The 27,876-nt window shown below is 37.7% G+C and overlaps 2 protein-coding genes across 5 annotated transcripts in view; one reads left to right on the top strand and one right to left on the bottom strand.

Annotated features, from left to right (window-relative positions):
• glcci1b (glucocorticoid induced 1b) overlaps window positions 1-26,292 on the top strand; it is a 36,617-nt gene extending 10,325 nt beyond the window's left edge. The window contains exons 4-10 of one of the 3 annotated variants that reach the window (XM_032555859.1): window positions 10,474-10,563; window positions 13,038-13,157; window positions 14,402-14,539; window positions 22,748-22,940; window positions 23,655-23,775; window positions 24,458-24,775; window positions 24,808-26,285. In XM_032555859.1, the coding sequence (XP_032411750.1) occupies window positions 10,474-10,563; window positions 13,038-13,157; window positions 14,402-14,539; window positions 22,748-22,940; window positions 23,655-23,775; window positions 24,458-24,775; window positions 24,808-24,811 (984 nt within the window). In that variant the 3' untranslated portion in view covers window positions 24,812-26,285. Of the gene's footprint in view, window positions 1-10,473; window positions 10,564-13,037; window positions 13,158-14,401; window positions 14,540-22,747; window positions 22,941-23,654; window positions 23,776-24,457 lie in introns of all 3 variants that reach the window. The other 2 variants (XM_032555860.1, XM_032555853.1) reach the window with 2 other exon arrangements.
• Window positions 17,323-21,543, bottom strand: LOC116715089 (uncharacterized). Of its 2 annotated transcripts, none has more exons than XR_004338178.1 (3): window positions 21,429-21,537; window positions 18,977-20,669; window positions 17,323-18,607 (listed from the first exon to the last, which is right to left on the bottom strand). XR_004338178.1 is itself a non-coding variant. In XM_032555863.1 (3 exons), the coding sequence occupies exons 2-3, from the start codon at window positions 19,245-19,247 to the stop codon at window positions 18,252-18,254; spliced, it is 627 nt and encodes a 208-aa protein (XP_032411754.1). In that variant the 5' UTR covers window positions 19,248-20,669; window positions 21,429-21,543; the 3' UTR covers window positions 17,323-18,251. The 2 variants fall into 2 exon arrangements, 1 of the variants encoding a protein (XP_032411754.1); XM_032555863.1 differs by having other exon boundaries at window positions 21,429-21,543.
• Window positions 26,293-27,876: the final 1,584 nt, after the last annotated feature.

Genomic DNA, 27,876 nt, shown 5'->3' with positions numbered 1-27,876 from the left:
TTGTAAAATCAGGTTGACAACCTTCTCTCTTTTCCTCCAATTGTGGCAAAAGTCATTTTGGCCGTTTGTATTTTAGCTTCATCCTACCACGGGACAAGTCTCTGGAAAGTAAGGCCTCGATCCTTCGGTGGTTTGTAAATTATAATTTAACTTTTATGCTGGTTTTGAAGTTATGTCCTCTTCTTGGCTGAATGGCCTTTCAGCCCAAATGGCCTCAGGTTTCATTTCACTCTCTTTCCATCTTTAGCCAGCATCTTCATGAAGTCCAGTCTTAATCCTGAACAGTCTGATGGCTGAATATTACCTTTTGTTTTCTACTTGTAATTATTAGAAGAAATGAAACTGGAAGTGCTTTTTTTCTTATTGATTTAAGAAAAATCAATCAATGAACAGAATAAGAATTTTGTTCTCATTCTGTTCAACAAAATTAGGGGAATCAAAAATATTGATGTGTTTTATTCTGTTCCAAATAGAAATTAAATGTCTTAACTTGTATCATCCAAGTGTCTTCAAAGAGTCGTTCTGGATCCAGTTTTATGGCTGGTTCTGATTGTCTTTCATGACTTGATAATATCTGGCAGCGAAGACGATATTTCATAATAGCATCAGTTGTTGACGAGCACTGCTAATCCACATCACTTGCTTTTGCTGCTCATCTTTTCATCTCTGGCTGTATGGTTAGAAAATCTTGGCAGAGAGATGTTGGAGTAGGGGATTAGAGCTCATCATCATTGTGATTGATGGAAGAGATAGTTTGAACTTCCTCCTCCTCTTTGCTCTTTGGTCCTGCCCTCCTCTGGGATTTGGGGTCATAGTTCAGGTATTACTTTAGCTTTTAAGATGCTAACTAATTAGCTGTTTCAAATTGTAAAAAAACAAAAAACAAAAGTGATCACCTATCCGACTACCTAAAGCATCCTAAAACAGACAGAATAATTGTCCAAAAAGTTTGGATGCAGTTTGTTAAGGATTAGGATTTTTCTAAATTACTGGCTGACAACCAAAGAAATTTCAAAATGTATTGATTTGCCAGAATTGATTAGTCTTTTTTTCTGGTGTTTGTTGCCATTGACCCTCCATATCCATGCATCGGTTTTACATTTAGCCTGATTTCACTGTTGGTTGGCAGCCCACGCATGATTATCCAGTTTCAGAAAAAGCTTAATTTTTGAAGGACCGGGGCTCGTTGCAGGCTTGTGTTATGAAAGAATATTGAATATGTATGATTTGCAAGAGGGCAGCTCTCCCTATTGCTAACAGAAGCCTTTCATGTGACTGAATGAAGACCGCCAAGCCTAATTTACATGGGCTTCGTCCCTTTACCCCTCATTTGCCTTGCGTTTCTTTGTTTGTACTCTGAGGAAGTGGTAGGGGAGCTGGTGAGATTTCTCAAAGTGGCTATGTGCAAAGTAAACACATCTAATTACAGGGTTCCTGTCTGGATCTGGAAAGTATGGAAAATCAGTTTGACAATTATCAAAGAGAGGATAAAAATGCAGAGAAACATCCAGGCATGCCGTTATCTCATAGACTTCATGCCTTTTTGGCACATCGTGATGTTGAGCCTGTCCTGTCCTGGTGAGATGAGCTCATAAGAGTCTGACTCACCCAAAGCTGTGAATGATGGAAAATATTTGTTATGGTAGTAAAAATCATAATGTGAAAAAATGCAACGCACTTTTTCACAGTCCCAGAACGATTTGGTGCTTGTACCCACTTTAGGAATAGTCATAGACCACTTCCTGTTTGCAAGTTCTGCCTGAGCCCATCTCTTTTTTTATAAGACGACAGCAGAAAGCAGCAGACAAAAGGTCCCTGCTCTCTTTTGTTTTGCATTACGCCAGTTCAAGACGGCCTCTCCTTTGAGCTGTAATGCAGCTCTGCATGGAGGTGACGTTGTTTGCACCTGTCCCCCAGGCGAGGCGAGGAGAATTCCCACTGCTTACCACCTGGCCCTCATGGCTGCCTGCCTTTTGTGTGGGAGTTGAGGAGCAGAGGGTCCATACATATGCTAATCGCGCTTCCAGGATATGTCTGCAAACCCTAGACCCTGCGGTTACAGAGCACAGAGAATCAGTATGAAGATTAAAGCTCTGGCACACCAATTCACACACAAGAAAGGCAGGCTGATCAAACAGTTTGTGTAGCCTGACATTTTACATTATTAGTTATATGTGAGCACAAACCACAGATCGTCAGTAGCTGCGTTTGAATGTATGCAAGTCTTTGTCAAAAAAACACAGTATCGCAATTTGCGGTGAGCCATTAAATACGGGTGCATCCACCGCCGTTGTGTTTAGTCCGCTTTAATCGAACCCCAGTCCACTTGTCTGGAAAGTCCTGTTGGTTTGTGGAGTGTGATTGAACAAAAATGTTGAGATTAAGGCTGTTGTAAATATTTATTTACAATTATTTTAGTAATCGAGTATTCTGTTGATTATTCTGATGCGTAATCAAGTAATCGAATAAAAATTGGATCAAATGAAATATTGGTCAATTCTACCATAACAGCAGTATTACTACTGGATATTTTCATATTTGAGCATCCCTAACAATAACTTTTCTGTGGTTTAGAAAATGAACCTGTAACAACAATAGCTCACTTTCTAAGTTAACCTGAAGAAAATGTATACAAAAATCTAATCATAAAGCAGTAGGTCACAAAGACTATACTCCAGCTTTTCGTTTATGCATTCATCTTCAGTCAGTTTAACAGATGAACTCTCACCTTGTCCAGCCATTTATAGCTCTTGTCTCCATGTTAGCGACGGGATTTGACACCTTCGTTCGTCACACACAGAAGCACATCTACCATCTATGTACCCCCACGATGCGCTCCGTCACTCAATTGTTGAGATTTGGATGATATGAAATTTATTTTCTCATTCGTCTGTAAAGCTACACTTGCGTTAAGCATCAACGACAGAGAAGCAGCCCACCATGTTGAGTTTATCCTGCTCACCTGTATAAATACACCCGCTGCGCACTTCACCACCGTTCGCTCTGAACACCGGCCACCAGGCAGCAGCTCCCGGTGGAGAAAGGCTGCCGTATCGCGATAGTCAATTTAAGGATGCTTAATGGTCCCAAAAAAACAATAAAACCCAGACATGATCATAAGTCAATATAATCCTCCCAGACTGAACTTGAAAATTGGACGTTATGCCGCTAATACTTAGCTTTCGTCAACAACTCATAGGCAGAAGTGCCTAAACTTTAAAACATTCAAATAAACAATTTAGTGGCTAAACCAACACATCACGCTTTCCTCAACCCTCCCACCACATGATAGCAGCAGGACTCTGCATGCATGTCTCGGCGTGCAATCTAAACAAAACAGCCCAAATTCCACTGTGATTCAATTGAAGCCCAGTCATTATTTCCTGCTTTGGAGCTGAGCTGGATTCTTGAGGATGTTGTCGGCATGTAACCCTTTGGGTGGGAATCACAATAGGAAGCGAGCTGCAGGCTATGAGTTTTATCTGTGCAGCATTACATTATCAGGCACAACACCTGGCACCCTGTTCACAAGGCACACAAGCTAAGGCTGCAGGTTCAATAAAAGTGGCCGTCTGTGATAATCTGTTGTTGGGAGTGGAAATGTAGTCAATAGAAAATTATCATAACATTTTTTTTGTAATTTAAACTAAGAGTGGGGTTTAAAGAGAACCTGTTTTGCAATATTCATATTTTGCCGTTTTTATTCTTCCATATGATTTTCCTCTGCTTCTAAAAAAAAAAAGCCCAAGCTCAAAAAGTTAATATTTTATGGTGTCATTGTCACAGTTGACTAGCACTGTGCCGTTACCTAGCAACCACAGCTAAGCTCCAGCACGTTTGGTCAGCTGGTTTTACCGCTGTATACGCTGTACAATAGCTGCTGGAAAAGACAAGGGATTTGTTGTTGACTTACCATCCAGAAACCACTTGCTGCATTATTGTTGGTTGTGCAGGAGGCACTACTTTTGCTTTTCAAAAAAGTACGGTTGTGTAATTGCACATCTGTTTGCAGCCATTTTTACGTGCGAGTGTAAGCGTTGAGTTCAGGGTGTGGCCAGCAGCAGATCATTTGGATTTAAAGGACAAGAGGTCCGAAACTGTGATTTTAGTGTGCACAACGGAGCACTATAAAATCACATTATCTAAGAATGACATAAATACAAATTTAACACAATGAAACACATAGAGCAAGGCAGCAGTGTTCTGCCTCTAAAGGAAAACTACAGTAAACCAAAATGTTCTCAGTTCTGGTTTGAAGAAACCAATAGTTTTTGCACATGTCAGGTTTTCTCATTGATTTCTTTTTCCTGTGTTGGTCAGGGCTCAGACAGGATTTTGGATAAGTTGCAGCTACCTGATTGGTTTTTCCAGCGACTGCTTTATGGACCATCACAATTATCTAAGCTACATGTGAGCTTTTTGACCAGGCGTTGGTAGGAAACCCTTTACTCTGGCAATGTTGTAAAGATGACTGATTTAGTATTAAACGTCTTGTGGTTGGTAAAACTGGGTCCATTTTTTAAATTATTTTTGCTAAAACAGTGGCTTCAGTCTTTTCTCTGAACAATTCGTCATCAGTCAGTATTTTGGACTCTATTGGGCCGTGGAGACAGAATTAGGAAGTTGTATGTCATCCGCCAAGGTGTTGCTGTTGACGTAGTAAATCTGAGTCAACTGGATCAGGGGTGTTCAAAATGTGGCCCGGCGCCCATTTGTGGCCCTTGGATTAATTTTGTGTGGCCCCTGACCTTAATTCAAGAATGGCACAAATTTGGCCATTCAAAACTTTTTGTACTTTTTTTTAGGATGAGATTTCCGTGGCAAGTTTATATCTTGTAAAACTGAAAATGTTAAGAACAACACAAAGACTTTTTTATAGTATTTTTTAATTATTACATTGTGCCCCTAATATCCAGGAAGTTTTTACTCAAAAATATAAATATTTTTGTTTTTTAACTCAAAAATATAAATATTTTTGAGTTAAAAAACAAAAATCTGTAATGTCAAAAAGTTACATTTGGCCTAAATACTGAAGACGTCATGGAAGAAAATTCTAACTTTTGTTGCTGGGAATAAGCTTAAAAACGTTTAATAGACTTAATAAACGGAAAGTGACAAGCTCAAAAAGGTAAATAATTAAACATTTAGGCAAATGTAAAATGTTATATGTTTTATTTTTGTTGTTGTGGAGGTAAATGAGAAAGAATTCCCCTCAATATTTTTGTGTTTTTAAATTGAAATTTTGGCCCCTGAATACTTTCAACGTGGGGATTTTGGCCCTTGATGCAGAAAGTTTGGACACCACTGATGTAGATGTTAAATAAAAGCTTGAGAATAAATGAATGAATGATGTAACTGTTATTGTAGCATGCTACAATAAGCTTGTTAGCACTTTGCCCTTTCACATCGAAGCTGATGAAATGCTTTGATAGGAAACCTTTGGTGAAACCTCACGCAGCTGTGCTTTATGTGTGCAGGAAATCAAAAAGCTTAAAATACAGGTAACGTTGTGGCGTGCCATCCGTTGTCTGTTATCTGCATTTAATATTACGACCAACACATTTTCTCGACTCAGATAAACGGTAGAGGATGATAAAGTGTTTCCGCCTTGTGCTGATCTTTGCTTTGTGTCTCAAAACCTTTCTCTATAACGGATCAGACACGTGATACTGGTGGGTCGACTTCAATTCATTCTGAGGTGGGACATTTCTGTTGATTGTAAAGTGTAATAAATGTGTAAATCACAGAATGAAAATCTCCAATTATGCTAATTCTGGCAGGAGAAATGAGCCGTAATTATAGTAAGCAGAGGCCTAAAATGTGACCCAAGTAATTGATTTTAAAAGAACAATTCTATCAAATGGGACAAAGTGTGAATAAAAGATGCACAAATAAATAATTTTGGAGTTATCAGTTGACCTGAAACAAAGTTTTTAGTCTGATTTGATGTCACAAGGAGAGAAACATCTAGTTTCAGCTGCTGATGCACAATATATCAACATTAACATCGGTATCGGTCGTTGTTTAAACATGGGGCCGATATCGGTATCGGCCCCATGTTTGCCTTCAGTCCAGCTAAATAAGACTCGTTAAGAGCCACAAAAAATGCAACTTAAATTTTTGATAAACGTCTACTTTAGGGAACTTATCATCTTAAAATAATCCCATTCTATTTCTGTTTTTAGATTTCAAACTAAAGAAAAACAAACCTTTTGGAGAAAGAAGATGGATATGTTTTCCTCTGTGAGGTGTTTAAATTTATGGAAAATGAAATGGAGAAAGTACGTAGTTCACAACTTAAGCAAAAAAAATAGATTTAAACAACACCACTGGTATTTTTAATGTGATTCTGTCAAGGAATATCATTTTATTAGATAAAAACTGCTTTAAACAGCATTTATTACATTTATATTAAAAACATTAGTTGATTCCTTATCATTTTAAGTAAAGCCACTTTTTGCTCTAGAAGACGTGTCAAAGTTGAGGCCCGTGGGCCAAATCAGGCCCGCCACAGCTTTTTATGTGGCCCTCTTCTAGACTAAACCCGAAGTGTGCTTAAATATAATGTTATCAATCAAATCAATGCAGTTTTAAGAATTCATTGATATATTAACAGGTCTTATCAATACATACCGGCTCTATAAGATCATTCATGATCTTGATTTGGCCTAAAACAAAAATGAGTTGGACACCCTGCTCTAGAACCTCAGGTTGCATATCTACACCATGTTTCAGATTATTATGCAAGTGATATTTTCTCAGATTTTCCTAAATGGTCAATGCAAATGATGGTCATTATAATTTTCAAGTCATGAACTATTACAGTATAAATCAATAGTGTCAACAGTAGCCCAATAGTAGGTTCATGCGCCGCAGGCCTCTGGAGGATCCTCCACCTTGAGGCTCCAGAGGCTCCAGCAGCTTCAAATAACTGTTTGCTGCTTTGAAAGGCCATTTTAACAGCTGCTCTCTTAATCCAATGAATTTGTCTAACAGAAACCTTCCTCATTAAGCCTTTATCTGTACAAACCCACATTTGTTCTGAATCAGCCACAAATCTCTTCACGGTACGATGATAACGCTTCAGTTTTTGTTAAATATCTAATGTTTTCATATCTTGTCATACGACACTACACTATCTGATGATTTTCGTCAGCAGAAATTCTTTCTCTTTCACATATTGCTTGAAACCTGTGGCTTGATTAATAATGTGGAACATCCTTCTTAATTAGATTTCCTTTAATTGAGCTCACCAGACAAACTAATCAACCCAGCTCTCTGAAATTAATTATAGTGATTCAAAGAGCCCTGACACACAATACCATCTATAAATTTAATAGCACAATAAAAATGTAATCTTTGTGACACTTAAATTCAATTTGCATAATAATTTGGAACACGGTGTAGAAACATGCACCAAATCTTTAACAACTGAAGTTGTTCAAATCATAAAAAGTTTAAAACATATATATATATATATACATATGCCTCGCATTAAAACTGCATCTCTGACACAAGTAGACTCACTTTGCCAGTGAAACTTTATTTTTTCCTCAGCAGTGTGAAGCCCTTTCTAGCCATTTGTGTCGATTCGACTGCAGCAGGTACATCGTTTACAACTTAATAACAAAAAATAAATCTAATACAACACCGCTAGAAATATTAGTGTGATTTTGTCATGATATATTTATTACATGATAAAAACTGCTTTAAACAGCATTTGTTGTTATATTTGTATTAAAAACGTTAGTTGATTCCTAATCATCTTAAGCCAGTTGTTAAAAGCAACTTGTGGCTCCAGTTTCCAGATTGCAAATCTAGACAGATGCTTCAGATCTTTAGCTTTCAGAGTTGTTTAAATCATAAAAGGTTTAAAAGATATATGTATGCCTTGTGTTAAAGCTGTATTTCTGATGCAGTTCACCAGTGAAACTTTATTTTTTTCCTCAGCAGTGAACTGTGTGAAGCCACTGTGCCCTTTCTACCAATTTGCATTGAGTAAGAACAGATTTGACTGCAGCTTCCAGTTCCTGAATGTTTGGCAGAAACTTCAAACTGCACAAGTCATTCCAGAGGCCATGGACGAAATGTTAATGCTAAAGGCTAGTTACACATCTGCCATCCAGCGCGGCCAAGCACAGAGGTCCCTTTTTACGAGAGCACAAGCGTCCATTTAATGTGTGTCCTTTCCTGGGGGGAACCATGGCCAGCGCGCCGGCTCACACAACTCCATGGGTGTTCGTCATTATTCGCAGGGTGATATTCTATATCACCCTGCGCTGTTTAGAGAAAGAAGATTCTGTTTGCGCGGAGTCGGGCGTAAGGCAGGGCGAAGACGGTGACATTTACGATGTGTTGCGCCGCTGTGCTCGTGATGTCGGAGCGCTGATAGACACAATCAGGGGGAAGTATGTGGTTTCTGCAGGCCTATGAAAGATCCGCTCCCTGCTTCTGGTTTTGCATTAATTTACATAATTTAACCGTTGCCTCATTTCTTTCAGCAGAGGTCGAAAAGGCGAGTTCATCGAGACAGAACTGTCTCTATGCTGTCTAGGAGGAAATATCTCGTTTATCAGCTGATTTTCTGTAATCATCTACAAACATCCCAACGTTTATTGCTTGGCTCATTCAGCTTTGATACGCCTGCAGTTGTAACTGGAGTCAGCATTGTTGGATAATTTCTGGATTTGTATTGCTGAAGGTGAAAGAACATAAAGACGGAAACTTTATGTCACCTTTAACTAACAGAAATGTCTTCATGGCAAGTAAGCGTGATTCTTAAATGTGTCTGGATTTTGTTTGGAGTGTTTTTCTTGTCAGAAGACAAATATGTGAGCTCAGTGTCTTGCAACACAGTTTGGTGCAACTCTGCTTTGCAATAGGAAAAAAAGGAAAAGTTTTTGTTTAAGAGATTTTTTCCTCAGGGATGGTATCCCATGACTGCTGTACTTATTTTCATTGATTCCAGGTATGCAGCTTTATTTTGAAACACACACCACTTGCTTTCAGATGGGGTTTTCTTAACAGTTTTCTGATCATTTTTCTGAACAGTTTTTGTTGAAATGAAGTTTCTGTTGGAGGCCTTAAATCAGGGGCGTACAAAGTGCGGCGCATGGGCCATTTGGAGGCCTCCGAATGTTTTCAAAATGGTCCACATTTGGTGGTTCGTGCAGATCAAACTTTTTAAAATATTTTGGGTAAGATTGTTTATGATTATGGTAAATTAAACAGTCTTAAAATGTGAAACTTTAGGTGCAAAGCAAAAGTATTCATCTGTTATTAATCACATTATTTTCATAGTAAGTAGAACCACAAATATCCAAACTTTTACTTAAATGGAGACTTATGAACAGAACGGGATCCACAGCCTCTTCTTTTTGCTGAAAAGTGGACAAAATAATTATTTTCTATACCAAAAAACAAACTTAAAATGCAGATTCTTCAGCAAAAATCCAACAACTTTCATTAAAATATTGCATATCTATGTTATTGTTGAAAAGATGTTAACAAAAACAATGCAATTATATTTAAATTTAATCTTAAGGTGTTTAGAGTTAGTTAGCTGTGTGACGCCAGGAGTTTCCAATTCTAATTTTCCGAGACACAGAATTTTGGGTTTTCATTATCTACAAGCTACAATTATAAAATGTATGAGTAACAAAAGCTTGATCGCTCTATGTGTGACGATTCTATATAACAAACGAGTTCCACTTTCTAAGATGACTGGTAAAAAATATTGCACTTTTACGCAATATGGAAGAGTTTTTATGGTGTTCTAGTAGATTTCAAACAGGTGTAGCTGTAAACATTTGTTCTTTTATGGGTTTATGGTATTTGAATTTTACATTTCATGTACAGGCAGTTAAATCGAATGTGAACAAGTCTTTTTGTTTACTTTCACCCAGATGCAGAAACATGCACTCCACCCATTTTGAATTGCACAAACAAGCATTCAGATCTGTCGGCCTGCTCTGCAGAAAAGGTGCAACTTAGTGGGAACAACAGATGTGCAAGAAGTTTTGATAACATTTTAGTAACTGTCCGCACATCCTTAAAAAGTCTTAAACTCATGTATTTAAAATCAAGGCCTTAAAATGTCTTAAATTCATTTAAGAAAATGTAAGTCGGTCTTAAATACGTTAATCGCGGTTCTTAAATTTTGTTTGGCTGGACTATTGCAGTTCTTTTTAATTATTCTTGTAGGATTTTTCTGCAAGGTGAAAGTTGCAGAGGCGGTTTGTAACTATCTGCTAATATATGCTTGCTAGCTAGCTACTTAGCTATTTATTGTGTCTATCACAGGTAATTTAGTGCAAACGTATCAACTGAGTGGACGTTTGATTTTGCCACTGGGTCACTTATATTGTATATTTATAGTGTTGTCAGCCTAAATTTGATTTAAAAAAGGTCTTAAAAAGTCTTAATTTTGACTTGATACCATGTAATGTTATTTGTTTTGTTTGTTTTTCTCAGACTCCATGTCTCTGGATTGACGAAGCCGCTGAACTGGGAAGTCCTCACCAGCGATCAGCGTCGTGGGGGAGCGCAGATCATCTGAAAGAGGTACTTTCCCCTTCTTTAACCCCCCAGACGATCCGGTCACTGCTGCTGCTCACAGCTAACGCGTCATTATATCCACACAGCTGGGTGAAGAAAATGTTTCTGTCATTCGTGAGGTTCTTCATTTACTTAAAGTGTGTTTTTATTTGTCAGAGTCTGAGGTCAGCCTAAATATTACCCTCCTTAAAGTTGGTTTCCACTCCTGTCTATCTGCTGGCCTTGGCAGGCCATCCAGCCGACCACATGGACTCCATGCCTCCAGACCACAGGCTAAATTTATCCTCCTCTGTTCTCCGCACGGCTGCACTGTGTGAATCTCATCATGGACTGTTGTTTTTCAGACAGCATAGAGGATCCACACTGAAGGAGGGCAGAGTGTACAGCTGCGTCTTTCCCGTTTTAAAATCAGCAGATCTTTTTTTTTCTTTCTACAGAGCTCCACCTTCGCTCCACACTGCAAAAATATAAACTCTTACCAAATATTTTTGATCGAATTTCTTAGTACACTTGGAAGACAAAACTAACTTACAAATAACTTATCAGCAGGACACTGCTTGGTTTAAGTAAATTATTCCTTTAATATTGATACAAAAAGTATTAGTTTCACAGGCAGATTATTTCACTTCTAACATGGAAAAAATGTCTTGTTATAAGTGAAATAAATTGCCAGTGGAATTAGTGTTTTTAAAATAAAAAATAAGGAATAATTTACTTAAACCAAGCTCATATATTTTGTTGAAAAGTTCCTAGTCAGTTAGCTTTGTTTTATTTCAGAAACTAGATAGAAAATACTTGGTGAGACTTTGTGTTTTTGCAGTGCATGAAGTCAGTAGTAGCTCCAGTTTAGCTGAAATAAAGCAAACTGTCAGTGCAACACAGCAGGTATAAAACAAGTTATGAAATCTTTTATGAAATACATTTGCAGCAGCTTCTGGCCTCCTGCTACGTATTTCATAAATCACCTTTAAGCACACCTCTAACTTTATAACTTGACCTGCCTGGAAAATGTTGTTCACTGATCTGCAGACAATCCCTGAACAACTTGGCCTAGAAATCAATAGCTCAGCACAGCCAGGAAAATTTCCCTTTTCCCATCAACTAAGATTACACCCGGGTTGCCTGGACTTGTCATTATCGACTGCTTCCACTAAGCGAGCGCAGGGAGCAGGATTCCTGCTCTCTAACCTCTGCAATTTAACGAGTGGGAGGACATCTGAAAGCAGCACGTCTCTTTGTTGACTGTGTTGCCTGGAGTACAAGATCTGCGTTGAAGAACCACACCTTTGTCTGCACACCACAACTGTCTGTTAGTCTTACAAAGGGTATCCTGTTTTTTTGTTTTGTGTGCTGTTACTCGGCCAGATGTAGCAACACCCACTGACCCAACTCATTTCATCAGCAGACTGATTCTGGAAGTGTTGCAGCAACATTCAACTAGGCCTGTTGCAATAAGCAATAAATCACATGATAAATTTAAACAAGCTCAATGATTTATTATCTTTCTCTTTTCTCTTTTTCTACCAAAATCTGGACCCTAAAAGTCTTCACTCTGGTCTCAACTATCTCTTTCTTAAGAACAATTTTGTTAACAGAGACTTCATAATTAATTGTATTTGTTGTTTTGTTTGTTTATTTTGGATATTTAAAATGTCTTCCAGTTCCAGCTTTAAATGTTCATTAGAATTGAAAGTTTATTGATCTTTAGTATGTGTTCTTGCATTATTATTCAATATATACCATTATATTACTTGAAAATTGTCTCAAAACAACAATATTAATGTTTATTGCATTAATTTAGAGAAATTTATCGTTCCGAAAATTTTGATGTGGCAGGGCTGCATTCAAGTCGAGTTTGTTTTAGTAAATCTTTTCAGAAGAAAGCAAAAGTACTCATCGCATTTTATTATACGATTATTTTGACGATTAATCAGATAAAAAATGTTCATTTAACCAGTTAGACCTTTTTGTCACAATATTTTAAACACCATTTAAAGATGCAAATAATTTTAAACATTTTTTTAGAAGAAAACAAAGATTTTATTGAACATTAACGGAAAAGCAGCTACAGTAAAGAAATACATTAATTGTTGCAAAATAAATTCTTAACTGATCCTAAATATTTGGATGCATGTGACGAGGTGTGGACCAATTTACCGGCTCTGATTTTCTTAATTTTGGGAGATCGGCTGATACTTACATGGTATAAAAACCAACCACTGTCCTCTTCTGCAGGTTTGTCTAATAGACCGGCCCACCAGCTCATGTCTGCATGTTTTCAGTGAACAATAGTCACTCCACTGTCGCCAACTCAACGACTTTCTTGCTACATTTAGCAACATTTCAGACAAAAATCAGAGTCGGCAGGTCAGGCTTGTTAAAGATCAGTAATCGGTGACCGGCCAGAAAACTGCAATCGCTGTGACGTTTAACAGAGTCTTTCATGTTGGTTTACTGGCTCCGTCTTATTTCACTTTCAGCAGATCGCTAAGCTGCGCCTGCAGCTGCAGCGCAGCAAACAGGTGACCAGGCAGAGCAAAGACAGGGAGCAGAGCTCACTGCAGCAGCAGCAGCAGCACAGCGCCGCGTGCCAATCACAGGTAGGCTTCTCACGTCACGCTCGCCGTCATGCTCCGTTAGGGTGAAAACATTATCATTAACTCAACTTCGTGATGCAAGATTTTACACAGGCCACACAGATATGATAAGGGAGCTTAGCAGTTTGGAGGACAACATCCAAACGAAACGGACGGTTACCAAACTATAACACAGCTGCTGGAGATTATAAAACTGTGTAAACAATTCAGTGTAGCTACATTTTATACCTTTAAATTCATATTTATTTAAGCTTTCAGCATCTATATTTAGTGGTATGTTGTTTATATTTGTGTGTTAATTAAATATCATGATTTATTATGTGTTTAACATGCAGGGTGCGTTAACTTTTCCTAAACAGGAGAAGTTGATCTTTGAGGTCAAACGGAGGCAGAGGAGAGGGAATGTGTCTGGGCATGTCTTCCTCTGAGCTGCAGCTCCTTCATTAACAGAGACCCAGGAAAAGAAATGCTGCACACACATAGCATTAATACTGATGCTTCTGACCACAACTCTGTTCGTTTTAACTGAAACCTTTTCTTTTTAAAAAACACAAAATCATACCAAGTATTTTTGGTTTCATTTCTAGTGCAAATATCTTGAGATAAAACTAACTTACAAGTAACTTTTCAGCAAGATATAGGAGGTTTATTTGAGTAAATAATTCCTTAATATTTATTTAAAAGTACTACAGATTATTTCACTTATAACAAGACATTTTTCCCATTTTATAAATGAAATAACCTGCCAGTGAAACTAATTCTTTTTTATGGATATTAAGGAATTATTTACTTAAAACAGGCTCCTATAAATCACTGAAAAGTTACTTGTAAGTTTGTTTTGTCTCATTTGCATTAGAAACTAGACAAAATACTTGGTAAGATTTTGTGTTTTGCAGTGTTGTGGTTGCATCTAATTTTAACCCTCGTGTCTTTCTAGTGCAAATATCTTAGTACACTTTAAAAAATGACTTTTAAGCTAAATATTGGAGCTTGGTTTAAGTCAATAATTCCTTTAAAATTTATCTAAAAAGTACTATTTCCACTGATAGATTATGTTTATTTCAAACAATATTTTTTCATGTTGTAAGTGAAATAATCTGCCAGTGGAACTAATACTTTTTTAAAAATCAATATTAAATAAATTATAGCAGTATTGTGCTGAGAAGTTACTTGTAAGTTATTTTTGTCTTATTTCAAGATGTCTAAAAAATTTATCCACCTTCAAAAAGTGTTATGTTTCTTTCCAGTACAAGGGAACTTCTTCAACTTTAACGTCAAACCCGATGGCTAAGTCGCTGATATGCAGAGTGCCGAGCAGCGTGGAGGGAATCAACCACGAGCTGGAAAACGTTTTCATCCGAGACGACTGGGAGCACGGCCTGCAGGTACAGCATCTGGCTGCGATATGTAATTATTTACTGCCCACTGCTTGTTATACCTCAATGAAGTTCTGTAAAGTTTATTATCTGACTAATTTAGTTGTTGTAATCCAGTCATTAAATAGGAATGCTCACAATGCATCTCCTACAAAACAAAAATACTGCAAATGGCATTTTGAGACCACTTTTAGGACCTGAATCATGAGGGGAAAACTCATAAAGTTGTGATTCAATCCTGCATCTGCACTTTGTTTTTGTCTTTTTCTACAAACTGTTATGAACCCGACAGGAAATGTCCAATTTGAAAGACATTTAGTCCACAACCACACCAGAGATGGGTATGTTTGTAAGGACGTCTGGAGAAAAGAGCATGTGCAGCGGCGTCGCCGTCTTGGGTTATAACATTTTTTCACCATGTTGTGACAGTTTGTTATATGACAAAAATTTTTGCAAAAACATCGATCTCCTTCACCTCCTTCCTGAGCTGCTATTGGTGTCTGGAGAAATGCACCAAAAACAACCAATCAGAGCCAGAAGGAGGGTCTCAGCGCTGTCAATCATCCTCTTGTACTCACTGCTAAATGTAGTGATGTTGGAGAAACAACTTGCCATTTATTCGCCGTCATCTGTAGCCATGCTAACTAGCTTTAGCATTCATAACAGGAGAGGAGAAACAGATGGGCATGAGCAACACCACAATGAGAGTGATTGACAGCGCTAAGACTGACAAGCAGTTAGATTTTTTTTCACGGATTATCTGTCTGTTATCTCTTTTATATTTTATATAAAAGTTACATACTGCAGCTGTAAGTGGAGTTGTGTCATAATCAGGCAGTTCCTTGAGCTTCCAACAGTCAGTAAGGGATGGAAGTGAAGTTCTGCAAAGATGACTTATTTATCATAGAGCCTTAAAGTTGTACATAAACAGCTGGATACCTTTTGTTCTTCTACTGTTTTAAAATGTCTACAAAAAACATAGTTTAATCTCAGTTAGTTGCTTTAACTATCACTTTTTCCTTGGGTCCATTTGACTTAATGAAGTTTTCTTCATCCAACATTAAAATTGGTGTGATCTGAAATATTAAAGTGTGATTTAAAAAAAAAAAAAAAAGCAAAAACAGAAGAAATCTATAAGGAGAAAATACTTTTTCACACCATTGTGCATGTAAATTCAGTCGTACACATACCGATCTCTGCTCTGCATTTGTTCTGTTTGTCAATTATTAATTTGGTAATTAAATGTGTATAAGTTTTGTCATGGACCTCAGAAGAAATCATCTCCATTTTGCATTTTACGAAAGTAATCATTGCATAAACTAAACATTTAAGAACCTTTTTAATGGCTTCACTGAAAAAAAGACATGGAACTACTATTAAACTTGTTAGTTATGCTTAGGATTCGTTAAATTTGTGCAAAAACAAGCTTGTAAAGTCAGTTTCTGCATATATTTGTACAGCGTGAGAGTCCACTTGTTTAGAAGCCTGTAAATCCGCCCTGATATGAGGTTGTAAACCTTGGCAGGGCTGCGATGCTCCACACCCACATGGCTTAAACACACAAACAAACACATGCTAACCTGCAGATTTACAGCTTGCTGTGCACTCTGCCTTCCTTCTGTTCGCTCTTTTCAGTCAGCTGAGCCAAAGCTCAACACAATTCACATCACGCTGTTCGCAAGAACCATCTGGTGTGCCTTTTGCTTCTGCAGTTGCCCTTTAGACAAACACATCACAGGGCTTTTAGTTGGAGATGTTTTAAGATTTTGGGCATTTTAGATGGCGCTTTGAGTTTAATGTGACGTCATCCGAAGAGAGAAACGTTTCACTGAAAGTCCCTCCATCTGTTGGCATCGGTACTCGAAGAACTCAAGTCCAATTGAGAAAGTTCTCTCTCTGACAGTCCGACCACATTCACAAACTTTAACAGATGATTTCTCACCTGGGATGTCCATTGACGATTTATTAGATAAAAATTTGTTCCAACTTCAAATTAATAAATTAAAGATCTGGCCGGCTTTATCCTTTTGTGTGGCCCTCTAGACTTCAAATTACATCAATAAGTCCCTCCAGTTTTACAAATCTACAAAATTCACACAAAATCAAGAAATCCCCACATTTTTTTCAGATTTTCACCGCAGATTTTTCTCAACATTGGCTAAAAAGAATGCCTGCTGCCTTAGGTTGCATTCACACCAAACGCGTTTCATGCATCGGGTGGATCAGGTTCACATTTAAAGTCTATGTGGACTTTGAAAGGGCCCGTTCCGGCGCGTTTGGAGCTTTTGTCAGATGCGTTTGATGTGTCAGATGCGTCCAATGCATCCAACAAATAGGCCGGCAATGAAAAACAACAGCTAGGGCGATATTGGCTCGTCTTGCACGCCTCGATACGCCTCCACATAGACTGAATGTAAACCAGACGCGTTTGGTGTAAACACACCATCAGCCTTACTTGATGTCAAGTTATAGTCTCTGATCGATACGCCGATTAATTAAAAAGTCACATTTAATATCATACATTTGCGCAAAGATCATAAAAGTTCTTTACAAATATTTCTAAATTAGCACCTCAAAATTCATGATTTTGATTGCAAAAAACCCCCACAAAAACAATCGCAAAATGGACTGACCTTTGTCAGTCCATTTTGTTTATTTTAAGAATCGCTTACTGAATGCTGAAACAAACAGCTATTTATTGATATTTTAACACTTTAATGGGTTTCAGTGGTGGAGAAAGTACTCATACAATGTACTTAAGTAAAAGTACAAATACACAGACAAAAATTTACTCAAGTAAAAGTCAAAGTACCACATTATTATTTTACTTAAGTAAAAGTAAGAAAGTACAAGCTTTTAAAACTACTTAAGTATTAAAAGTAAAAGTACTTGCCGACCATAATACCTAACGGCTTATATAATGTCATTAAGTGTACCTATCGTATTTAGTTTTAATAAATCAGTAATGTACCATTTTAATGAGCAATGCTGCAGATAAAGCATGTTTTTATTGTGTTTACCCCCTGTGACAGTTTAGATTTAGATATTTTATTCTATGCATCAGAATTCCAGGGATGACCTGCAGGGTTACATGTAATTAGGCAAAATGAGAGAAATTATTATACCTTTGAAATGTTTTATTTAATTCAAAATAAACACGTTCAAAAGAAAATTGTTTCCCTGAAAAAAGGGACTTTAAACTGACCTAACAAACATCAAGCGATTTGGAAACATCTAGTCTTTTGTCCTAACAAAACATGAACTTAACTTTTTTGCCAGCTATTTTGAGAGAACTCTTAACAGAAAGGGGCTGAGGACATTCAATCAAGGAAGAGGAGTCCAACTTGGAACAGCCACATAAAGTTTTGTAGCCTCTGTATATGGGTGCGCCTGATCTGAATGAAATTGGTCCCCCCACATTCTTCAAATCAGACAATTGGTGTCAAACATTTGTGCTGTTTATGCAGAATTTTTGTTTGTTTGTATTGCTTACCTTTGAAGATATTAATGAGCGTCTAAAGGTCCAAAAGTCAACCAGTCCCCTACCCCATTTACGAAGTCAAAATTACCTTTAAACGTCCATTGATATTTTCAAAGATAAAACAGGAGAAACTCAAATTTTGCTGCACAAAACATTTGACATTGATTTGAAGAAAGTGTGGGGGTCAGCTTCAGTCAGCCTACTCTAATCATAGCACCACATTAACTTCTCATTTTAACATCACGGCAAGAATTTCTTGTTCAGCTTAAGCAGAAGTTGGTTCTCAAAGTTTTTAGAGTCCAGCCTGGCTCTTTTGGGTGAGAAAATTTGTCCTGCTATACTGAAGAGTCTTTCGTAGGCTGCTGAGGCGGGCAAAGGTGTGTTTACTTTTAAAGACAAATTAAACACTGCCGGAACTGACTTGAGAATATCCATGGTATCACTTGTGCTGGCCAAATATGCATCTAGCTGTCTGGTAGTCTCTTGAATGTTGCTCTTAATGACTCTGAAGTAGTCCTCCTCATCTGATGAGCTTGAGTTGTTCCGAACGAGTTGCACTGGCTCTTGATCCAGGTTTGTCTTGATGTAGTCCAGTCCTATACAGAACAATCAAAATTAATACCACATAGGAAACATAATTCATCAAAATTTTATAAATGACACATAAATGTCACCAATATACTTTTAAAACCACAAAGTAGGTCTTAACAACTACATATATATGACCATAATGGGTAGCACCTACAATTTTGCTCCTCGGTGGTATGAGAGGAACAAATAAGGAAGGTGAAGACTGGATATAATTTATTCAAATCATAAACTACTATACACTATGTAATGTATAAAATTTTTGATTTATAGGTAATATTTTCTGATGACCAGGAACTGTTCTTTGAATTTGACAACAATAGAGTATTTAAAAAAAAAAATTTAATGGCCATTGAGGAACAATTTTTATGATTTACCCATTTTCAGCATGTCATCATTGCTTGTCCAGGATGTTCGGAACTTTGGAAGAAGAATCGCTGCTGCAATGAGTTCAGGGTCAGCAAGCATGGGTCCAAAGCGCTGCTGTATTCCTCCTTGAAGTGCATCAATCAGTGGCTGGCAGAACTTAGCAGAGATCCGTAGGCGGTCAAGTTTCACACTCAGAAGGCTTATGGTGGGCACCAGCCATCCCATATGGACGTCTGCTTCTGCCTGCATTATGTTGAGGGCCTTGACGACTGGTCTCATGGTTGAAACATATTCAGTCAGGAAAGCAAGCTCAGCAGGATTTAACCTGTTAAACAAACAATTATACAATTTAATGTATATTTATATTACATGTTAGTATTAACTATTTCATAAGTTATATATACTAATAACATGTCTTTTTACAATTCACTAGCAATTGCGCCTGATAAAAAACAAAAACATTTGCATAAATCTTAAAAAGTTATATTGCCATCAGAATGTTTCTGTAATTTGATTTTATTCCCAAATAGTTTGTGTAGGGTAAATTTTCAGCAGTACTACTATCAGTAATGCTTATTTCAGACTCACTGACAAAAAAGTGCTATTAAGTGTCACTTACATGGAAACTTTAAGTGCAATGCAAACTGCTCTGATGGCCCCTTCTCCATTGTCTTTGATGATCCTCAGTATACGTTCCACTGCCAGAAACAGGGAGTTCCACCTGGTGTCATTGGGGCAGATGAGTTGGAGCTTACACTCTCTTTCAATTACCTCAGCAGCTATTGTAGATCGAGCACTCTTGTTCCACAGACCCCCACACTTGGCAAATGATGCACGTGAAAGCTTTTTGTAAGTCTCATTTGAGTTTGCTTTGGTGGCATCCACTGTTGAGATCAGATTAAGCACATGACAGGCACAGCGATGATGCTTCGGTAGCTGATATTCTGAACTATCATCTTCTTCATCCAAGAGAGATCCAATCTCAACAGCCTCTACCTCCACTCCCAGAGCATCGTCTTCCTCATTTTCATTCGCTTCCACTACTTGGTGCCCTTCAGCTAAACTTCCTAAACTAGATGTGTCCAGACTGTTGTTTTCATCAGGGCCATAAACCCTAAAGGCCTTAACAAAATTGGAGCCATTGTCAGTGGTGGTTCTCACAATTTTCTCCCGGATGTTGAACTCAGTATGAATATCGTTGAAGAGACCAGCCAATGCGTCAAATGTGTGGGGACCTTTAAGTCGCCTGCAAGCAAGAGCTACCGATGATCTCTCAAGACTTTCAGGATCTATCCAGTGAGCAGTCACTCCAACAAAGCTCTGCTGGTGTGAAGTCCAGGAATCCGTTGTTGTAGCAATGTATTTGATATTTTGCATTGCTTTTCTCACATTTGCCTTCATTTCTGCTGTATTTTTTTCAATCATGGTTCGAACTGTTGAACGAGATATCACAGTAGAATTAGGCCGAAGCTGCTGCACCAGGCTTCGAAATCCTGCCTGTTCTACTATTCCAAAAGGGTGCAAACCCTGGACAATGAAGTTTATCACTGCATGGTCAACACTCTTCTGAGAAACTTTACTGCTTTCCTCAAGTTTTCTCTGCTTGCTGGTTGAAGCACCTTCATTGGAGTCAGATCCTTTCCTTTTGACGACCACTGCAGTCATTGCAAGGTATTGCTGGAGATGACTGCCATGCTTTCTCTGAAAATAAACATATGCTCTTTATAAATCTTAATCCTAATTTATACAAATTAGATAAGAATAATAAAAAACATCAACTGTTAACACACAACACTATCAAACAAAAAATCCTGAAAGGATGGGCTCTTTAAAGCAGTGATCTTAAACTGATCCCTCTGAATGTGCTAAGTTCTTTGCATTTTGCTGCCATTTAGAGGCGGCTTGGAAAAGCAGGTTACGACATGTTAACAACGGCTTAAACAGTTTCAACTCCTGAAAATAGTGACAAAAAGCACAGATATGGGAAGTGCGGAAGCCTCTACTGTATCAAATTGATATAGCAATAACGGAGAGTTGGCCATTCTAAGGTAAAAACAATAAACACCTTCCAGGCAGGGGGGGTACGGCTGACTCTGTGGGCGGGAATGTCCGCCAATGTCGCCGGACTTGCGACAATTGCGTCTCATTGGAACCCATATTCTAATTTATTGAATATGACTGTAACTGTTACATGGAGATTATTTTAATGGCGCTAACATTTATTCAATAACCAGGATGTGAAGGAGTTTAGCGTCAACTTATATGTAACATTCATGGCGGGAGACGTGATCACGACCGCAGTAATCACTGTTACTTGCAAGTTCATGCTAGCTTATAACAATATACAGTAATCGTATTTATTTACTGCAGTCGAGTTCAACAAAAAGCTTGCTAAGATTACATAAAACTTCACTAACACAAATTAATTTAACATCGATAGCGTTTAGCAACTTAACTTACCTCAATATGTTTTTTCAAATTTGATGGTGAATTTTTGAAAGATAGAATTTCATGCTTTCGGGGAAGGCAAAGGCGGCATTGGAATCTCCAGGAAGCGTTTTTTGACCCAGTTATTTCAAAGAAATGTTTTAAATAAGGCCATGGGTGGGGCAGGTCTTCTGGAGGATGACTATCCTTGGACTCCATTCTGGGAGTTAATGATTCTGCAGGTCCTGCGTACTGTGCTGCTCTTCTTGAGGGAGGGCCTAATGGTTATTTCCCGCTTTGGATTGGTTCAGCGGACTGATTCTGCTCTCGCCATTGGATACTTTCAAACTAACGAACAAATCAAAAAACTGAAATGCGTCTTGGATGTAACGAGTAACGAAACGCTATATAGAAATGTAGTGAAGTAGAAAGTACAGATACTTACTGTTAAATGTAGTGGAGTAAAAGTAGAAAGTATCCATTATTAAATCTACTTAAGTAAAGTACAGATACACGAAAATTGTACTTAAGTACAGTAACGAAGTACTTGTACTTCGTTACTTCCCACCACTGATGGGTTTTGTGAATACATTCTGGCACAACCGGACCTTTAAGAACATTCAGAATTTACACTGTTAGTGTTGTAGTGTGGCCGCCGGCCAGCAGGTGGCGCCGCTGGTCTTCCCTAAGCCGGAGCCTTTGACTCAGAAACAAAGATGGCGGCCGTATCGGTCCAGACTTGGTCCGATTTGGAATGCAAAATTCACTTTATGTCGTTCCTTTTTGAAATATAAACACTCGAAAAGCTCCTTAGGTTTTAAAGGCGCTTCATTCAACCGACTTGTGTGACGGAGTAGCTTTAGCTTCCCATCCAAAAGTCACTGATGTGCTACGAAGTCGATAGAAAAGCAAAGAGGATACAAGACTTCACGGAGTGAAGTTTTAACTTTCCTTTAAGAGCAACAAGACGGTGTTCATGGGGAATTAAGCGTTTCACAAATTTAATTTTCATTTTTAAATGTTTCTATTCTGCAATCTTATAAGTCTTGTTTGTTATATTTTATAAATATGTCTAAGTTTAATCGTGAGGAAACCACAATTTTCTATTTATTCAGTGAGTATTTAACATAACTAACACAAAATAATGTTACATTTGAATTATTTTTTTTAAATTCTGCCCTTTATTTAGCCCTTCCTGTTATGGAAAGATGGTCGACCCTCTGTATACAAGAGAAAACTAATTTCTAAGAAAATGACCGTTTTGCAATTAATCTTTAGTCGATCAAACTCTAGATTAACCCAATAATCGATCATTTGCATCACTATTTTTGTACCACCTCATTTCCTCACAGGCCATGGAGGCGGTGGATGGCCGCCGCCCGCCCTTCCCTCCGAACCGCTACAGCAGCAGTAGCGGTGACACCCGGGACACCGACACACAGGCCCCGTCCAGCGGCGAATCGAGCCCGTCGCCCCGACCCAGCAGCTCCGACCACCTTCACTCCCATGACGGAAGTCCCTGTTCTGCTGAGGAAATCGATAAAGGTTTGTCCTGATGGTAGTTTGTTGTATTATTGTTCTAAAATAAAGTCGTCCAATTTTATTTATTTATTTTTTGGAAGGAAAGGGATGTTATTCATCATAGATTCAACAAGTAAATAGGATTTTGCACGTTTGCTATATTAAAAGAAAGGAGTCTAGTTTTCAAATTCTTTTAGGCTCAATTTATCTCATCTACACACAGTTATAGGAATAAGATTGGGTCGGTTTCTTTCAAAACACTTGCTAATATTTAGCCAAATTCAATAAATTAAATAAAAGCTGATTCCTTTGCAGCAAAGTCGGCTTTTTAGTCAAAGACTCTGGATAAACCTGTTGGCTACAAAATGATGAATACTTTATGCTGTACTTAACGTTTTCCGTTGTAAGAAAATGACGTTGGTAATAATTTAACCCTCATTAAAACTTGTATTACTGTTGATCTGCAGTTGGGGTCCACGAATGGCCTCAGGCAGCACTTTGGACACCCCTGCACTACATGCAACACATAGGAGTGCATGAATTATGAAGTCTGTGTTTGTATTTCATAAAAAGGCTAGTTAAGACCAAGACACCAGACTGTCATCCAGTTTTTGGTAGAAAGAGAGAAATAACAAATCATACAAATGGAAATGATCAATTATCGTGCGATTAATTGGTTTATTGCGTATTGGGACAGGCCTGCTCACCATTCGTTACTTTGTTTTTCTCTGTTTTCAGACAGCGGGTGCAGCTCTCCTCTTCCCAAGTTCGCCACTTCGCCCAAACCAAACAACAGCTACATGTTCAAACGGGAACCTCCAGAGGGATGTGAGAGGGTCAAAGTGTTTGATGAGCTGGTGTAAGTACCATCATGATGCGTTTACATTATTGCATAGTTTTAACATGTATTTTTAAATAAAACTTCATTCTGAAGGTGTGGCAGCTTTCATTTTGTCATGGCATTGCGCCACAATTACTTGTAGGAGAAACGGGATAACATAAGACATCTTCCCAAGTTACAAGTGAAATAATGTGCCAATTTAACAAGCACTTTTTCATCAGTATTAAGGAATTATTTAAATTAAAACAAGCTCCTATAACTTGCCAAAAAGAGTTACTTGTTAGTTTTATCTTGTTTCAAGTGCACTAAGATATTTACACTAGAAACTAGACAAAATATTTCGTAAGACTCTGAGTTTTGGCTGTTTGGGTAAAACTTATTTACAGACAAAACTGTTTTATTTTAAATGAATATACATCTATATCTGTAAAGTTTGGCTTAATTATGGCTCTGAATAGTTTTTTAAACAAATTGTCTTGTTTTTAACAGTCTGTATACTCCAGTTAATGATTAATTGATTACTAAATTAGTTGCCAATTATTTCAATAATTGGTTAATCATGATTAATTCGATTAATTGTTAGTCGTTTGTTAATTGCAGAAAAGCTAAAATATTCCCACATTTCTTTTATAAAAAAACAAAATTGCTGTGAACAAAATGGAGGCCATCGTAATTTAAGGGTAACTTCTGTCCTTTTCAGATCGGGCAAATCCAAAGGCTTCCCTCTGTTCTCATGTCCTGACAAAAACAAGGTGAACTTCATCCCCAGAGGCTCGGCCTTCTGCCCCGTCAAACTCCTCTGCTCCTCCCTGTTCTCCCCCATCAGCCCCAGCTTTCACGCCAACAGCGGCCTCGCAACTCAGGTGACCCCGACTCAGCCCGCAGCGCCAGCAGCTACGTTTTTGTCGTCCGCAGACCTGAGGGGCGGCGGCGGCCTGAGTGCTGAGTCAGGAGACGGCTCAGCACATGTAGTCCTCACCAGCTGGTCCTCAGGTATTCATGACCAAACCACCTACAAATAAAACCACCTACAAATAAAACCACCTACAAATAAAACATGGCATCTAGCCTGGTGGTTTGGCTTAAAAACAAAAAGGAAAAAAAAATGACAACAAAAAAATTGCACTCTGATAATCCTAACATTAGCCAGCAGGGGGCGCCCTCGGCGTGGAAATGGATTCCTGTTTGAGGATAATACTTGATGTTTGGGCATTGTTGCTGACCGCTCTCCTCCCATCACTAACCTAACCCACCATCGTCACATATAGCAGGAAATCGTTTGCTTATCCTGCAATAAATAGAACTGAATAATTAAATTATATGTAGCATTGGCAGTCTTATCAAGATAAAAATAAATAAAAATTTAAAAAAGAAAAAAAATCCAGAATTGTAACCATGCAATATCAGCAGAAACTGCATTGTGTTCATGTTATTATCCAGCTGTTCAGTGTTGAAGCTAAAACACAAATGGGATTTCTTGTAATTTACCCCATTTTGGCTCTAAAGGGCACAAGACATTTTTATTTTTATTGTTATTATTTGTGACATATATGTTTGAATGTACTTGTTGCGTTTTGTTAATGAGAAGCAGCAGTACTTGTTGAATGCAGTTGCAGGTTTTGTTTAGGCCAGGCCTGAACCTGTACACAGTGTGATTACCATGGCAACAGGACGAGCTAAGCACAAAATGCAAAAATACGAGCTGTTTAATGAGTGACCAAGTAAACACAAAGCACACGACTTTCCTATCGCCTTCTTATTGGCTCAACCGACTGTTAGCAGTAACTCAGGTTGTTTAGAAGCGAATGGTGGGGCTGTGCTGCCATTCCTCAGCGTTTATAGTGATTTTCTCACAAGGAGATTTTTTTTCCAAAATGTCCTCTTTTGTTTTTCATTCCCAGGAAACGCAGGTTTAATTCAGACTGAATTTTTTAGGTTTTGACATTGAAACCAGTTCCAGGTGTCTACGACACATTCCACAACGAGCTGCATAAGTTACTTTAATTCACAAGCTATTTTGATTTGGCATGAGAATTTTGCAGCTATGTAACAATTATATTAAACACAAACCAAAGCAAACTACAAAACGGCACAGAGACCGTCATATTCGAGATATCAGGGCATTTTTTGTGCCAGAATGTTTGTGTGTTTTTCATTTTTGTAAAGTGATTAAGTGTCATATGAGGCTCTGGGTCTATTTGCCCCTTTCAGGACCGGTATCCCCACTTTATACCTGTAAATAAGCTGCTGTTTTATCTATTTCAGTGGTCAAAATCAATAAAAATGGGAAATAAAAACACAAAAAAGCTGAAAGAGTCTGGCATCAATTCAAAATCTGAAATAACTGAAGGCAAAGTTTCCTGTTTGGGTGCAAAAAGTTTTATAAAGGGGTTTATTGAGTGAGGAGGGAGATTGGAAAAATGTTTTCTGATGGTAGCAGAATGGAGAGAGGGGATATCGGCCCAATATTAACAATGGGATGGAAAAAATCAATCCAGGGAAAAAAATGTAAATTTAAAGGGCAAAAATCCCCCCTGCCAAAAAAACATGTCAGCAGAATAGAATACTTTACTTTATATTTTTAAGCTATAAAGTGAAGTTCTCACTTTTCTTTACATAATGAGTTTGTATTTTACCAATAAGGGGAACGTTTTAGATCAGATCACCACAAACTGACATGTGGGCCAAAAGTTTACTTGCTAGCATCCTTTTGTAACCAAGAGAAATTATTCATGGTAGATCCCAAATTTTACAAGGATTTTGCTTGTTTGCTGTATTAAAAAAAACAATTCTCAGTTATAACAGGATTTTTTTTTTTTAAATGCTTGCTATATTTTGCCATGTTTAATAAGTTAAAAAAGCTGATTTTGGTACATTAAAGTTGGCTTTTCCGTTAAAATAAAGTGTATGAATAAATGTGATTTTAATATTACAAAAGCTTTGTAAAACTTTGTGGCATATTTATTTTCTATTGTAAGAAAATTAAATCAGCAATAATTTTATCTTGATTTGAATTAAAATGTCTCCATCGGATCAAATTTGGGTACAAAGGGCCACAAATGGCCCCCGCCCCGCACTTTGGACACCCCTGGTAGATGGACATTGTAATTTCTGCTCCTGTTCATGGATAGTGTTGATTTCTATCCATGAAATAACTGCAACCAGAATAATTTATATTAGGTGAGCACATATGCAGGTCTCTCGTTTTAATCGTGTTCTGGCTGCTTTTAGGTTAATCTGCCACTCAAACTCTAGAAAATCTAGTTTTCTGTCTTTAAAACATCACTGAAGCTAAAGCTGCGCTTGTGGTGGATCAGAGAGGATTTAAAATGCATAGAAAAGAAAAACATGTTGCTAAATATTGATGAAAAAAAGGTATTTTCTACCAAAAAGGCTCAAAAAAACACCTGCAATCTTTTGATTTCCTGCTTCAGTTATAGATTTCCCAGCTGATCTTGTTAGGAAAAGAGCTAATTTAATCTTTTTGTGTTCTCAACAGGTAAGCACACAAATACCCAACATATTTATATAGAAAATGTTTTTCTTTAAGAAAACAATCAATTCTCAGTTTACAGTTGCCTTCCTGTTGTAGACAGCTTCAATCAAAAGTGCTATTTTGTTTCAAAAAGGTGCATTTTAAAATTCTTTACCTGCTTTATTATTTAATCTAAAGACTGATTGTGATTTATTTGTAGCATTCTTTCAAGATTTTTTTGGTTTTCTGGCTTTAAATAAATCCTGTTGGGTCAAAAATGACAGATTTGACCTTGACTGACCTTCTGAGGGTTGATGAAGTTCATTAGAGTAAAAACATTTCCTTACATTAGGCTATCAGGGGATTACTAGAAATAAAAATAAGAATAAAAAAGGGGCAAAAACGACCAGTGCTCAACATAAAACCATTGCTGCATAATTTGAGAAACACACAAACTTTTCTTTTTTTTTGTAAACCCAAGCTTAAGCACTTAATTGGAAAGGAAAAGATAATCACTGTTCTGTGCTGTATTCAAGTTTGTTACTTAAAACAATCAGAAGAATGTGCAATGGATTTTTATTTAGCAGAAAAACAACACTAGTTTGTTTTATAGTTTGGGCTCCATAAAGGAAAACGCTCATGTA

The sequence above is a fragment of the Xiphophorus hellerii genome, chromosome 3 (genome assembly GCF_003331165.1).
Source record: "Xiphophorus hellerii strain 12219 chromosome 3, Xiphophorus_hellerii-4.1, whole genome shotgun sequence".
Lineage (NCBI taxonomy): Eukaryota > Metazoa > Chordata > Actinopteri > Cyprinodontiformes > Poeciliidae > Xiphophorus > Xiphophorus hellerii.
Note: the sequence above shows the minus strand (reverse complement) of the source record. Positions and strands in the feature narration are given on the sequence as shown.

What these genes read in the sequence shown, in the direction of transcription:
- LOC116715089 (XM_032555863.1), bottom strand. Translation starts at nt 19,247, where the DNA reads ATGAGACCAGTCGTCAAGGCCCTCAACATAATGCAGGCAGAAGCAGAC. An exon ending in TGATGACATGCTGAAAATGG is followed by an intron (nt 18,608 to 18,976) that starts GTAAATCATAAA and finishes TGTTCTGTATAG; the next exon opens with GACTGGACTACATCAAGACA.